This window comes from Trachemys scripta, chromosome 3 (genome assembly GCF_013100865.1).
Source record: "Trachemys scripta elegans isolate TJP31775 chromosome 3, CAS_Tse_1.0, whole genome shotgun sequence".
NCBI classification, from domain to species: domain Eukaryota; kingdom Metazoa; phylum Chordata; order Testudines; family Emydidae; genus Trachemys; species Trachemys scripta.
In genome coordinates this window covers 193,904,338-193,919,873 of record NC_048300.1, presented here as the reverse complement: position 1 = coordinate 193,919,873, position 15,536 = coordinate 193,904,338, and the positions used below count along the sequence as shown (strand labels likewise).

The 15,536-nt window shown below is 49.9% G+C and overlaps 1 protein-coding gene across 3 annotated transcripts in view; it reads right to left on the bottom strand.

Annotated features, from left to right (window-relative positions):
* FAM167A (family with sequence similarity 167 member A) overlaps positions 1–15,536 on the bottom strand; it is a 34,414-nt gene that overhangs the window by 16,800 nt on the left and 2,078 nt on the right. The window contains exons 2-3 of one of the 3 annotated variants that reach the window (XM_034766715.1): positions 2,984–3,111; positions 1,081–1,636 (exon numbers count right to left, since the gene is read on the bottom strand). In XM_034766715.1, the coding sequence (XP_034622606.1) occupies positions 1,081–1,452 (372 nt within the window). In that variant the 5' untranslated portion in view covers positions 1,453–1,636; positions 2,984–3,111. Of the gene's footprint in view, positions 1–1,080; positions 1,663–2,983; positions 3,112–15,536 lie in introns of all 3 variants that reach the window. The other 2 variants (XM_034766714.1, XM_034766713.1) reach the window with 2 other exon arrangements.

Genomic DNA, 15,536 nt, shown 5'->3' with positions numbered 1-15,536 from the left:
CAAAAAGGAGTTTGGGGGAGGTCACAAGGTTACTGTAGGGGGGATTGTGGTACTGCAACCCTTACTTCTGTCCTGCTGCTGGCAGCGGTGCTGCCTTCAGAGATGGGCAGCTGGAGAGCAGCGCCGGCTGGCCGGGAGCCCAGCTCTGAAGGCAGAGCCGCTGTCAGCAGCAGTGCAGAAGTAAGGATGGCCCGGTATGGTATTGCCACCCTTAATTCTGCGCTGCTGCCTGCAGAGCTGGGCCCTGAGTCAGCAGCCGCCACTCTACCCGCCCAGCTCTGAAAGCAGCAGCACAGAAGTAAGGGTGACATGGTATGGTATTGCCACGCTTACTTCTGCACTGCTGCTGGCAGGACGCTGCCTTCAGAGCTGGGCGCCCGGCCAACAGCCACTGCTCTCTGGCCACCCAGCTCTGAAGGCAGAGCAGAAGTAAGGGTGGCAATACCGCAACTCCCCTAAAAATCACCTTGTGACACCCCCCCTCCCCGCAACTCCCTTTTGGGTCAGGACCCCCAATTTGACAAACGCTGGTCTTCCTGTGAAATCTGTGCAGTATAGGGTAAAAGCCCACAAAAGACCAGATTTCACGTTCCGTGATGCTTTTTTCATGGCCATGAATTTGGTAGGGCCCTACACATCACCCTTATTTTCACTTTAACTAAGATTATATTTGTGGTGTAGTCATGGTACTACTGGAATGCCCCCACCAGCGTGAGCTCTCCTGCACCATGCGTGTGAGGTCACAAAGTGCAAGGACACCATTTTATTCTCAAAATGGACCCCTCTGCACAGCGGACCTTGCACAAGAAGATGGTGTCCTATGCACAGGGTGACCTAGCACATACGGTGAGATCACACTGTGGAAAGGGTGCCATTTTGAGAACAAGATGGTGTCCTCCTTGTGGCAAAAACGTCATAACACTGTACCAGCGCATTCCAGCCCCACTGCAGTACTCTGGCTCAAGGGGCGGACCCCCACATAACCCACGGCAGACCCCACTTTGGGAACCACTGGACTAGACAGTCACTTTAATTTTTTCTTTTAAGACCATTATTTATCTTGGAAACGAATCCACTTACCAGTTCCTTCCTGAGCCAATTCAGGGCTTCCTGAATGCTTTCAAAGCCACTTAGTTTCCCTGAAGTAAGAGTCACCTTCTCCTGGGAAGAACTCCCTTTGAGATGCACCTGCACCTTTCTTAAAGGGATGGCTTCCTCTGTGGCCTTTTTTTCTTCTTTAGCCTCTTCCTCCCCAGAGGGCTTGGGGCTCTTCCACGTCTGGTCCTCAAGTTTGGCCTTCCACTCTAAGTAAGAAGGGCGCCTGGTCTCCAGTCTCAGTTTCTCCGTCAGAGCCTTCAGGCTTCTCAGGTGGTCATGGGGGGGTGTGGCATTCTCAGAGGAGGCATCTGCATTGTCCGCCACCTCTTCTATTTGGATTCTGGGCAAAGACATCCTCTTCTGTAGTAAAATGTTAGAGGTTGATTGTAAAGATCAGGGCAACAGCAAAACTCAGGGAATCCTTCTTCTGAGAACAACTTCCATCTGTTGACTTGATGCATAAAAGCCAGTTCTCATAAGCCAGCCAGCCACATCAGCTGCTTCTCCACTCCGGCGTCACTTTAGTTACGGAAAACACCTAAAAATAACGAACGATTGTTTTAACTGCAAGAAAAAAAAAGGAAATGACAGCTGAGTGACAGGCCCTCCTAAAACCTGGCTGGAATGCAGCGTGTGAACGCATGTTGTAAACCACCGTGCAAAGCTCTTCCTGGGTTATGTTACTTCACTACAGATTTCTGACTGTTTTCTTGGGCAAGAATTAACAAGCTCTAACTTTTAGAGAAACCTTTGTCACGAAGATCTCTCAGTCCTTAAGATTCAGGCCATAATGAGTTCAGGAAGAAAGCCTAGTCCCTGGCTAGTGATAGCATAGCATTGCATAACTAGATGCCTTCTGGAGGTTTTACACCTTCCTCTGAAGCATCCAGCATTGGCCATTGGTGAAGTGAGGCTCTCGATCAAACAGGCTCAGATGAAGTAAAAACTCAGACTTCTAGTCAGAATTCAAGCCAAAGGGGGTTGGGACATGTTTGATTAACTTTTTTTGTTCCAGTCCAGTTTTTCAGATTCTAATGTTTCAGATACAAAGGATTAGGTCTGTTCCAGCATCCGAATTTTTAGTCCCAAGCCATAATATTGAGATCTAGCTCCTCATTTCAGAAGATCAGGAGGAGGGGACAGAGTTTGGCCTGTTATAGATAAAAGTGGTGACTGTGACATAAATATCCAGACTGGGGTTCAGACCCCAAATCCTTCCGAAGTTCAGTGTGTTTGGACCTGGAGTTATGGGCTCCTTGCCTTCTCTGACATAAACACAGAGCGATCTGTATATTTAAAAACAGAATAAGACCTAAAACCCTACCAAAACAAGACACTCCACTGCACTCTGGAGAGGAGAGAGCAAACAACACATGACAGGTGTTAATCACATCGCTTAATGAATTTATGGTGATGGGCGCAGTATAAGGGCATCTATAGAATACAACAGTATTGGGAACAAACCTTTAAACTTTGAAATTTCACATACCTCCACTCTGCTCACACACCTCTTCGTCTGAGACTAACCCTGCACCACCGGCACCTTTCACGTGAGTTTATTAGTGTGTTTTACAGACATCACTGCTCTGAGGTAGGCAAGTTTTATTAGTCAGCTGAGACGACAGTGGATTAAGATATGGGTTCTATTCTCACTGGCTCCCTGTGTGACTGTAGCCATATCACTTCCCCTATTTGTGCCTCAGCTTACCCATCTGTAAAATGGAGATAAATGAGGCCCACATGTGAGATCTAAGCATTACTATTGTTACATGGAACGGGATGATGTTAGACCCAGATAAATGACTTTCTCAAGGTCATGTGCTAAGTCTGTGGCTGAGCTAGGAATAGATCCCAAGGAGTAAAAACACAAAACAAAAATACGTACTGCTGGGTTGGTAGCGTGCCCAGAAAGAACTGCCAGTGGATATCCAGCCTTCTAGCTGAATGCATTAAATGTTGTAATCTGAGTGATTCAGTAATTCTTCTGCCTGCTATTGACGCCCACGAGGGCCCCTGTAATTTTGAAATTAAGACCATAATTACTCCTCGCAAATCTTTTCAGCGAAGATTCAATTTAAAATAAACACCAGCAGGCAGCAAGGTTTGCCCCACCGGTGTGTGTCGGCAGGGAAACAGACTGGGAAGCTGATAATATACACACAGACAGTCTGGGGGTGGAGAGCTATTCCAGTGACAGGCTTGTTCCTGCTCCCGAAATTAATGGGAGTTATCTTGGGAGCAGGATGGGGCTGCAAAGCTAGAGTGGATTTAAGCTCGATGAGTCTGGATGTCTGAGGGAAGCATCAGAGGTTGGCTGTTAGGATCCACGCACACTGCTGAGGAAGGATGAGGTAGTGGCTAAAGCAAGGCAGTAGGCGATCTGGGTCTAGTTGCCAGCTCTTCCACAGAGTCTCTGTATGATCTTGGTTAAGTCACTTGCTCTCTCTGGTCGAGATCGTCAAAGGTATCTAAACACCCAACTCCCATAGAAATCAACAAGAGTGAGGTGTTTATATACCTTTGAGGATGTGGGCCTCTCTGATGCAGTTCCCTATGTGTGAAATGGGGATATAAATACTTAGTATTATTTGGATGATGCTGGCGTCTTGCCCTGCCCCTTTTGTGCTAGGTGCTGTACAGATTCTTTTGTTTGTCTGTTTAGGTTGCAAAAGCTATTCAGAGACGGGATTGTCTCTCACTGTGTCTGTATGTGGCTAGTACAATAGGATCCTGAAACTACTGATCCAGGATCAGGCCCTTACTGCCAGACAGAAAGGATCAGCCGTCCCTTCACTGGTGGGAAAATGACACTTTCTCTCATTGTCACAGGCTCCCTGGCTCAGGCAAGGGATTGGATTTTTTCTGCACTGCAAGACAAACCACTGCCATTCCGAGCCTCGAACCTGTCGCCACTCTCGCCCCAGGTGAAAACAGGCAATTTGCACCGTGAAACCTCCCAGGCGGCCCTTCTCAAAATGTGCAAATAGATTTTTCTTTTGAACAGCAAAGCCTATTATCCCTCCCCCCCTTTCCAAATTCAGCGCTGACAAAAGGGGATTTTGTTCCAGCTCCCCCCACAGATATAGTCACCTGGGGTCAGAGAGCTCATGTGGAATTATTCTGGAAAGTTATAAGCACGTAAAAAAGTGTGTGGAATTCTAAGAGAACCAGTTTCGTAACCCTAACCCTAATTTGCTCCCCGCCTCTGGCTAGGATAAACAGGGGTCCATCATATCCGAAATCTGGGACCTAAGTTATGTTCAGGCCTTTGCGTTGCCTTCTGCACGGGAGTGAATTCCACCCTATAAGCGTATGCCACTTTATCAGTGCAATATGGTATATACTACAACTCATGCATAATATATATCTAATATCCATGGCAACATGGGACATGTTGTATAGGTAAGAAGGAACAGTAACCAGTACACATTATTTATAGCAAATTATTGAGAAGACTCTGCCTGGATAGAATGACTTGGTTTGCTTGGTTACTGCTGGCAGGTGATTGGTCTCCCTGGTCCATAAGTGCGTATGGCTCTAGCCAGCATTCCTTGTGCACTCATTGAAATCAATGGGCCTTTGCCGTGAGCAGATAATGCTCTGGTTTTATGTTCCTGCAATGGACTAAGAAGAGGGCATTTCGTGAAATATGAAGAGAGCGGAGACTCACTTGGCTGATTTTTAGAACAGATAAGAAAGCAAATCATGTTAATGCAATGCGCGATTCAGCCTGTGGAACCCACGGCCACATGATAGAACTGAGAAAATAGTAAACTCTGAAACAGACCTGGACATTTATGAAACCGATAACTATAGCAACTGCAGTAAAAGCAGGTAGGGTAACAATACTCAAGTGCTTTCAATACTCATGACGTAGGGTGTAAGCGAATTGCCCCCTGGGAACAGGAAGATATTCCCTGCCCCCAACCATGGCATTGCACTACATGATGAGATGCATCTTGGGGGTTTTATACCTTCCTCTGAAGCACTGGTCACTACTGAAAACAAAATGGTAGTCTACTGTAGTTGGGCCATTGATCTGTTCCAGTGAGCATGGCTATTCCTATGTTTCTAAATGTATGGTGACATCTTTAGCCTTTGAATATTGTTACCCTAGCTGCTTTTACTGTCCAAGTCTGTTTCACAGTCTACTATTTGCCCCAGTATTATCATGTGGCAGTGGGTTCCGCAGGCTAACTCACACATTGCATTAACATGATTTTGATAATGATATTAATTAGTCATTTGCAACCTAATGCCTGAAACTCTGCAGGAAAGCGATGCACTCAAGTCCTTAATATAACTCTGGAGAGATGTCAGGAAACGCTTCCATTCTGTAGAGTGACTCAGCTTCCGTCTTGCCTTCATGTCTACGGCACAGAGAGAGGAGGGATTTGAGGGATGAGGAACCTTACACTTGCTTTGTCAAAGCCCATTTGGCTGACAGATAATAACAACATTGCCATTAGAAGTCAATCAGAGGCTGATGAAAGGAAATGGAAGGGGTTGCGCTACGAATGACTCCATATTAAACAGTGCAGTTCATGGCCTTTTACCTGGCTGTATAATGGAACGGGAGTTTAAAATGACGGACTTTAACATCAACCCTTTCCCCGCCTCCTGACAGCTGCCCCATGGCTTACGCGACATGGCCCACACCTTGTCTTATTTGTCCGCAGAGCACTACGCCTGGCAAGGCATTTTGCATCGCTAGCTCCCAGTGACTTCAGTGGGCATTCAACACCGTGGGAGGTCGAGCGCCAGAGAATCAACAGGTTCATTTTATCGGGTTGGATTTTTTGGAGGAGAAAAGAAGGACACAGAACTGAGATTTGGTTAATATTTTGTATCGAATGGAGTGATGTGCCAAAAGGAAAGTAGCCCCTTCGTTTCATTATGTTTGATGGACGGTACATTATGCTATTTCCCTGTATTATTCTGGATGAGCAGCAAGTGATTCTAATAGCCTTTATCCGTCTACTCATTTATTCTTTGAGAAGAGAAGAATATACCAAGCTGCAAACCCTAGACGACCCTGCCCCAAAGAAAGGACTTACATAGCACCTTTACTGACGAGCTCTCCAGGTAGCCTTGTGGAGCGTGCACTGGACTGGCACCCAGGAGACCAGTCATCTGTTCCCGACCTTGAGCAAGGCTCTTCACCTCAGTTCGCCCCTCTTTAAAATAGGGGTAGTGATACTGAACTCTGCGGCAATGTGCTACAGAACAGCCTGAGATCATTAGCAATAAAAAATAGGGGTGATCTATGCACAAATAGCAAAAGATGTGAATGTAAACTGATTTCAGCGTGAGGCTAGGCGGGAACACTCTGGTTTCAGAATCAAAGAGGCTACAGTCAATTGTTTTAACCAACGTCAGTTAAATCAATTTTTGCTACTTTTAATCCAAAATAAGTGACTCCCCTCCCCCTCTCTCCCTCCTGCAGATTTGCCACCAAAGTAACCAAGTAGGTTTTCGGAACACGACTGAGTTAAACTGGTGCAAGTCTGTGTGTAAACCAGACTTCCAGACTGGATCCTGGTGAGCAAAGCAAAGTCTATCTGAATGATTATTATGATTTGGTCTGGTGGCGTCTAGGAGCCTCGGTCATGGACCAGGATCCCATTGTGCTAGGCGCAGGACAAACACAGAACAAAAAGAAGCTCCCTACCCTGAAGAACTTACAAGCTTAATGGTCCTTCTTCCACATGAGGACCATCGAGGATGGAAATTTTAATTGCCACTGGCCAGGTTACCTGGGCAATCATGCTGTGGCCACTAATACAGTCAACAGCATGAGTTGCAACATTAGCCAGGCTCATGGGTGGCGTGTATAAGAGACCAGGGGAGACTAAGCCTCCCCCAAAAAGGCCGGACATGCAGAGGGGAAATGCCGCGGATGCGGCGTGGGACACCTCTCTGGAGGCAGCCGGAAGCAAAGCTCCATAGAAGTGGGGTGAGCCCACACTCTGCCCGGCCCCCGACTCCACCTCTTCCTCTAAGGCCCTGCCCTCGTGCACCTCCTCCCACCCCTGCTCCGCCTCTTCCCCTGAGGCCTCCCCCCTGACTGCCGCTCGCTCCTCTCTTCCCCTCCCAGCATTGCTCGCCTAAGGCAAGAAAAAGTGATGGGTCATGGCGGTGGCCCCCTGGTGGCTCCCACTGTTCCGGGAAGGCAGTGGGCAGAGAGGAGTGAGCAGTGGGTGGGTGGGGCCTTGGAGGAAGAGGCGGAGAAGAACGTGCAGTGAGTGGGGCGGGGCCTCAGGGGAGGGGCAGAGAAGAGCGAGCGGAGGGTGGGCAGCAGAGACTTTGTGGGAGGAGGCGGAGAGGAGCGAGTGGTGGGCAGGGCCTCGGGGAGGGGGAGGGAAGAGGCGGCGCAAGGGCGGCCTCAGGGGAAGACACAGGGCAGAGCCTTGGGGACAGGGCCATGGTCCAGGCACATGTAGCCCCCCCACTTCTACGTTGCTTCCAGCACTCGCATGTGAGCCTCCTCAAATGCCTATGCCCAGCCCCCACCCTGCTCCAGTGCAGGTTTTTGGCCCAGTGGATCCATACAGCATGGAGACCCAGGCCCCTGTCCCATCTCAGATCCTCTCTCCCTGGGAAGCTCTGGAGGCCTGTCCCAGACATCTTCATCATCGTGCAGATGGGGGCACGGAGCCTGCTTTGCTACCATTTCCCTCCCCCGGCCTCACAGTGGACCTGCCACTTTTCAGCTGTTTGGGGGCCATCTCCACCAGTGCTGGACACCGCAAGGTTCAGCCCTAGCTAATTAATTCATCAGTATTTCCATGGCACTCGTCACTATCGCATCAGAGCGGCCAATTAAACCTACCAGCATCCCCTCCTTCACAGATGGGGTATGTGAGAACAGAGAGGCAGCCAGTCAGGATAAAGAAAAGAGCCCTGCTTTGTGGCCCATGGCTCAAACCACTGCACCACATCCATAAAGGCAGAACAGCCAGGCAGCATGCAAAGGCTGGGGCCTGTAGATCTATCCAGACTGGAGCTGCTGTTTGTTTTGGATAGACTCGCAGTTTAGCAACTGCGGTTACAGAGTCGGGAGGCATTGCTCACCAAGCAGCTCTGATGATCCAGCCAGAACTTACGTCTCCTCTGGCCATGATCCAGCCAGGCCTTTGGGTTCATGAGGAATATCTGTTCTCTCCACGAAAGCACCGGGCAAAAAAATTTCAGGGAACAGGCATAGAATCATAGAATCCTACGGTTAGAAGGGACTGCAAGTGGATGTCCATCTAATGGACTTTCATCTCTGCTGCAGGGCTTACAATGAATGGGGAACCTGGGCCTCTCAAATGGAGGAACGAAACATTGCAATGGTGCTGAGAGTCCTGCCTGCCCACTGAAGCCAATGGAAGTGGAGGGTGCCCAGCACTTGTGGCCCCAAACGCATGGGAGTTCCATGCGAACAGCTCTCATGGCCAGTAGCAAGGGACACCCGTGTAATGGAGGGGCTGCTACTAGACGGGATCCATACCCCGCCCCTGGCCAAACCCCTGCTCCGCCCTCACCCTGCCCCCATTCCACCCCCTTCCCCCAAAGTCCCCGCCCCCTTCCCGCCCCATTCCACCCTCTTCCTCTAAGTCCCCGCTCCTGCCCCGCCTCTTCTCCACCTCCTCCCCTGAGCATGCCATGTCCCCGCTCCTCCACCTCCCTCCTGGAAAGTCCTAAGTGCCGCCAAACAGCTGTTAGGTGGTGGGAGGCGCTGGGAGGGAGGGTCAGGAGTGGGGATGCAGCACGCTCGGGGAAGGCTGGGGGGGAGAAGGAGGCGAGGAGGTGGGAGCTTGGCTGTCGGTGGGTGCAGAGCACCCACTAATTTTTCCCCCTGGGTGCTCCAGCCGCGGAGCACCCACGGAGTCAGCGCCTGTGCCTGTCTCCCCTTCACCCTGTTCTGTGTATGCTGAATTCCCGCCTTTCCATGGGTAAGCCGTGCCGGCTCGGTGTGGTTCTCTGTCCCCCTCTAGTGATAACCAGGCCAACTAGTCATTGATGAGCCTGGTACAGCCTTGGCCAAGTTAGTTGAGACAGTAGAAGCTCATGCATTAAAATCCAGAGGTCCTGGTTTTGATCCCTGCTGCCGACAACTCCAACCAGGGGTGTCAGCGTTATACACATACGATCAGTAGAGGAGCAAGCTGGGCACGTCTGTGCCTGCTAATTCCCTGCCCTCTGCAGGTTCACACTGTGCCCAAAGAGCACCGTACAGACAGGGAAGCAAAGACATGATCCCTGCCATAGGATGCAGGGGGTAGATGAGGAGGCAGGGCGAGGGTGACCAATAGAACAGGGTGCAGTTATTTATGGCTGTTATGTAAATATCTTGCTGGTTCTTGTCAGTGTATTGACTTTAATTGTACAGATAAGGAGGTTAGGCAGAGGCGCTTCCAATTACAGCAGAAAGATCTGGAAAATGGGGTGTGGGTGTGCTTCTCTACGGCAGCATACATGAAGGTGGGGTAATTAGACACACCAGCAATGTTAATTATGTGCATTGTAGTAGCACCTAGAGGCATGAAATGAGATTAGCTCCCCATCACGCTAGATATACGCAGACAATCACAGCCTTGAAGAGCCCAGAATCTAAATCGGAAGACAGACAAAGGACTGATTATCAGTCCCAGTTTGCAGATGAGGAACTGAGAGCGAGTGACTTGGCTAAGCTCACACAGGGAGAGCTGGAAAACTGAACCCAGATCTCCTGGGTTTTAGTGCTTTGCTTTAACCACAAGGCGATTCTTTACCAGGATCACTGAGTGCAGCCCTTCTCTCCTTACATGAGTAGCACCTTCCCATTGATGTCGATGAGACTACTCATGTGAGTAAGGGCTGCAGGATAGGCTCTCAATGGTTAGATGCGGCATGTTTCTGAGTACTCATGATGATAAGGGGGCACCAGTCATGGAGCAGGACCCTACTGTGCTTGGTGCTGTACAAACACAGAACAAAGCGATGATCCCTGATTCCAAGAATTTACAATCTAAGTATAAGACAAGTCCAAGTGGAAGATTATGAGCATCTGGGGGCAGGATTGTCCCTTTGTTACAGCCTCTTGCGAGGTGTCGAGCAGAGGTGGCTGGAAAACAGATTTTCTGTCTGGTAAAAAAAAAAAAATTGAGAAATCAAAAATAAATAAATAAATGTGTCCCTAATTGGGACAAACAGCCAAAATGTCAGTGATGTTCATGAAACAACATTCTTAAACAAAAATTCACGTTGGGTCACTCAAACCTTTTATTTCCATACATTCAAAATGTTTCTTTTCTTTTCTAATGTTTTTATATAAATTAAAGTCAATTTCTAAACAAAAGGTTGTTTTGATGGGAGACATCCCAACTTTTCAGTCTGCAAATGTCAAAGTGGGACATTTAGGCGTTTTCAGAACGTTTTTTCCCCTCCATTTTTTTTCTTTTTCAAAATGAAATGTCATAGAAACTCGTGAAAAAAATTCGGTTCCGTCAAAGCGGCCGTGACCTTTTCCGACGGAAAACTGCTGGGCAGAAAATTTTCCAGCCAGCTCTAATGTCGACTTCTCAAGTCTCATTGAAGATGCTCAGAGCTCCGGGTGCTCTGCCCCTGGCAGAATTGAGCCCTGAAGGGAGCAGTTTTCTATCCCTCCTGAGCTTTAGGTTTGCGTTGAACAATATACGGGTTCATCTCCTGCCAAAGGAGGGGGAAGAAATTGCTTCACTCTCTCTAGGGCTGACTTACTTCCTGGGTATGTTTGGGGAAGGTGAGGAGAGGTATTGATTGCTGTGTCACCAGCTGACCTGCACCTACGGGAGCCGGGAAGCAGTGGCTTGTTGCACTGTACAATCTGCAGTGAGTTTGCTGTGGGGCTGGTGGCGAGGAGCTCGCAGACGTTGCCATAGAGATTAGAATAGGCCAGGAAGCTGGCTCCACTCTCCCTGTGACCATTAACAAGCAGCGTTTCCCCTGCATCCATATCCCTGTTGTTAGTGGAACCGGATCACAGGTGTGCGGTGGGAAGGGTGCAGATGGTGCCGATGCTGGGAACAATGGTGGCTCACCCTTTTGGCCTGTGGTTTCCAGTCAGGGATGGGATGCTGATACTCTTGCTCCACAAGTGGCCAATGAATGGGGCTGCTCGGGGAGGAAGATTTCACTCCGCATGAGGAAGGGGTATCAGAATTCGGTGGCTTTGGGTTAGCAATAGGAGCACATTTGGGGAATTGTGTTGCACGGATCTGTCTCGGTGCACTTATGCACCGAAACATACGCAGCATTGGTGGGACAAAGAGCGGGTGGATAAATAACAGTCCTTGCATAATGGAAGTTAGAGACTGAAAAGACCTGTTAGGTCATCTGTCCATCCCCAGGGCTCTGTGGAGGATTGCTCTCCCGGCATTACATTAGAGCGTGTGAATGTCTGATCTATTACTGTATCGTTTGCCATATGTCCCGGCCGCACATCTCCATTTCCATAATGTCCTTCAATAGCCTGGAACAACCTTCAGTCTCTCAAGAATCGAGAAGGAAAAAACTGTGTTCAAGACTAGTCTCTCTCTGGGCCTGATCCAAAGTCCATCAGTGTCATTGGGAGTTTTCCCATTGACTTCAGTATGTGTTGGATCGGGCCCTCTGAGGGTAGGTGTGTAGGGAATATGACATAAATACATACAGCGGTACAGCTTAAAGGACTGATTGGATTGAGTTTCACATGGTGGCATTACTCATGGGTAGTGAAGCCATGAATGCATTATCCAGGTCACTGTGGAGCAAACCTTTCTACTGTAGGACCACTATCTATCATCATGTATTCCTTCGACACGCTCTCAGGCTGTGTCTACACTTACGGCGATGTGTAGAGCCCAGACACGGCATGCCCCCCCCTAGCATGGGTATAAACAGCAGTGTAGACAGTGAGGCACTGCCTAGGTGAGTATAGACACACCAGAACCTTAGGGTATGTACCCTGCATGGCTCTCTACACCCCCAAGCAACGTCTTCTCTGTCTACATTGCTATTTTTAGCGGTATATGTCCTGCTGCCAGAGCCTTTCCCCACTGTCTCCCCCCCCACACCAGAGCCTTTCACCGCCATGCATAGCTACACAGCGCAATGTGGACGCAGCCTGCTTTTCACTGTGGCATGTAGCTCTACGTACCCTACTCACCACTGCCACTGCCAGTGTAGACAAGGCTACAGACACACACATAAGCAGACTGTCTGGATCTGAACATGTTTTGTTACAGAACAAATATGTTCAAGAAAAAACACTTCGGGAATGTTTTAGATAATTTTACGTTTTTTACTGGGACCCGTTCTTGAACCTGTACTGGCTTAGTGCCCAGAGGGCCTCATCTCCGCAGGTGCAGACAGGTATAGCTCCCCCATGCGTGCAACTGCACAGGGCAGAGAGTGAGGTATACAAGGCCCCACATCTGAGCTAAACTCACTTTTCTGAACCCCCAAATGTCACGATTTTAAAGTCTGACTGTTTCCCCCAAAGTCTATGATCATACTTCTTGCCTCTTGCCCTTTGTCTGTTTAGTCTGTCAGCTCTCCAGCTCAGGACCATTTCTTACGATGTGTTTGTACAGCGCCTAGCGCCATGGGGTCCCAACCAGGATTTGAACCTAGAGGTCTTATTGTAATACCACGAGTGCCACCACTAATACAATGACAAATATACACATCAGCTGGCTGCTGACGCTAACCAGAACAGCAGTGAAATAGTTAACGCTGAGTTATCACTAGCGTTCCCACCATTGTTCCTTCTTCACAGTAATAAAACCTGATCGCACAATCCCATGTTCCAGCACCAGCTCTGGACTCCTCCCAGCTCATAAACACATTGTCTTTCCTACGGTAGCCCTGGCCGCTGTGGGGAGAACATTCCCACCCTAGGCTTGCATTGCGTGGCATCCTTTACATTCCAGTCGCAAGCAAATGAAGTCAATGGAAAGACTCCTGTTGATTTCAACTGGTTTTGCATCAGGCCCTAAGTCTGGTTCCCAGACTGTGTGAGGCGAGTAGAAAGAGCTGAGCTTTTTTCACTTTCTGCTACCTGTAATTAGGCAATGCGTCCTGGCCCTTTCCTTTGTTGCTTCTCTCAAATAATGACCAGGAAGATCCAGAGAGGGGAGCCGTGGGGGCCGGCTGACCTATCGCTCGCTGGTTTGCAGGGGAAATGAAACCGATTCACCAGACTTCAGAAAAAGAGCAAAGCTGTGATGAAAAGGGATTCAGGGAAAAGGGAGGGGACCGGCCCTGTCAAACACACCCGGCCAGCAGCACTGCATCCTCCGGTCATCCCCGACGGAGAGAATTCAGTACCACTGACCTAGCAGTGCCTTAAGAATTTCCTTGTGTGTCAGCTCTTCTTTCTGCAGGGGAAAGGCTGTTTGCCCAGAGAGCCGCTGAAGATTACAAACTAGTATTTTCCCGAGCATCTCTCTGAGCATATAGTACACCCAGGCTCACCGATCCTGATCTGAGGAACCATGGTTCCCCCTGGCCTCACACTCTGCGGGGAGCAATCAAGGTTTTGTTCCCTACATCTTATAGGACTTTTTCCAGGCTAATTTCAAATCTCAGTGGTCAGTATCAGGGCTGCACTGTATAAACACAGAGGTAGGCAGGGTCCCCACAAGCGAAGACGCTATCCCCCCTTGTCAACCTCAAATAATTCCCCACACTTCCCAGATGTGCATAGCCCGAGTTGGGGGGGGGGAATCCTGGCCCCACTGAAGTTTTGCTATCGATTTCAATGGACCCTGGATTTCACCCGTAACGTTTAATTCTGACTTCTTCCTCGGAGGCCAGCTCCCAGCTTTTTGCATACTGTAGGAGCCCATCCTCAGCCAATTGCAACTGGTCCTCACCTCCTGTTATGCACAAACCCAGCCAGGGTCTGACCAGTACCCGTGCGGGAAAGAGAAGCAGAGTTCTGGAACTGCCCTGATGGGACCTAAAGGCTGGATTTTCAGAAGCACTCAGGTCCCATTTGGCAACAGAATAAGCAGCCGTGTAGCCAAGGGAGCCCAGCCCGTTGGGTGCAGATCCCTACTGAAAACACAGGCGCTGCTGGGTGCCAGGCACTTCGCGAATCCGGCCCTGCCTAAACAGGAGCTGAGCTCTGTTGGAAATCTGGCCCCATTGTGAGTGCAGAGCAGGTGAAAGCCTGGCCCCGAGCTCTTTTGAACATGCTGGTCCCAAGGGCTCGGTTGTGGCCTTCGCCACAGCCTTGTGCCATCAGTGGGGGCTCCCGGCAGGGCTCTCGACCCGCCACCCCAAAGAAGGGAGAGTAAGTAGCCATTGGAACCACTTGCCCAGGGACGTGGCCCACTGAGGTCGTTACATGGAGATTGGATGGCGTTCTCAGAGGTATGCCCTGGCAAGGCAACGTGACTGGGGCTTGGTGCAGGGATTGCTGGGTAGAATTCTCTAAGAGGTCTGACTAGGATGATCACAACGGGCCCTTCTGGCCTTAAAATCTAGGAAGCTGTGAATCCATCCTGGAGTACCTGAATGCACAGGGGCAGTGTGGACGTGAGCCCTGCTCTGCACTGCTTCCCCCCACCCCGCCCGCTTTAGGATGGTTTGTGCCCTGGCAGTGCCAGGAGGGAGCACCCCTGATCCACAAAGGGCAAGAATGGTGATTCTCGCCGGAGGACACAAATGGGGGGAGGGCACGCTCCTTGTGCCGAGCTGCACACAGGTCAGACACACCCTGTTGCCAAAGGTCCCAAGGGCACCTGGGCTTGGGCCCTTCCCTGCCTCTCCACTGGCTGCTGCCCTTCACTCCAGAACCAGCTGCGTTCCACTGGGGCTGTGTGAACAGAGGCAACACAGCGCTTAGGGATCCTTCAGCAGGAAAGTTGGCCTGTGTAAACGTAAAGCGTTCTGACTCCTTATAGGGGTGAATGAAAAATCCCTCTCTCCCTGGGAGCAGTGGGGAGCAAGTTAAGGGCAGGTCTTCACTACAGCGGAGGTCGATTTAAGATACGCAAATTCAGCTACGCGAATAGCGTAGCTGAATTCGACCTATCGGAGCCGACTTACCCCGCTGTGAGGACGGCGGCAAAATCGACCTCCCCGGCTCCCCGTCGACGGCGCTTACTCCCACCTCCGCTGGTGGAATAAGAGCGTCGATTCGGGGATCGATTGTCGTGTCCCGACGAGACGCGATAATTCGATCCCGAGAGATCGATTTCTACCCGCCGGAATCGGCGGGTAGTGTAGACCTAGCCTTAGTCTTTACATACAGGAGGGAATTTAGCCAGGGAAGGGGGGTTTCTTGCAGAAGTTCTTTACTTCTTTCAGGGCTTGATCCTGTGAGCTTCTGAGCGCCCTGCGCATCCACTGAAGTTTTTAGGAATGGATGCAGCTCACGGCAACTCCCTGCAGCTTGCAATATTGGGCTCCAAGTTCCTTTTAAAACAATCCAGGTACAGGGG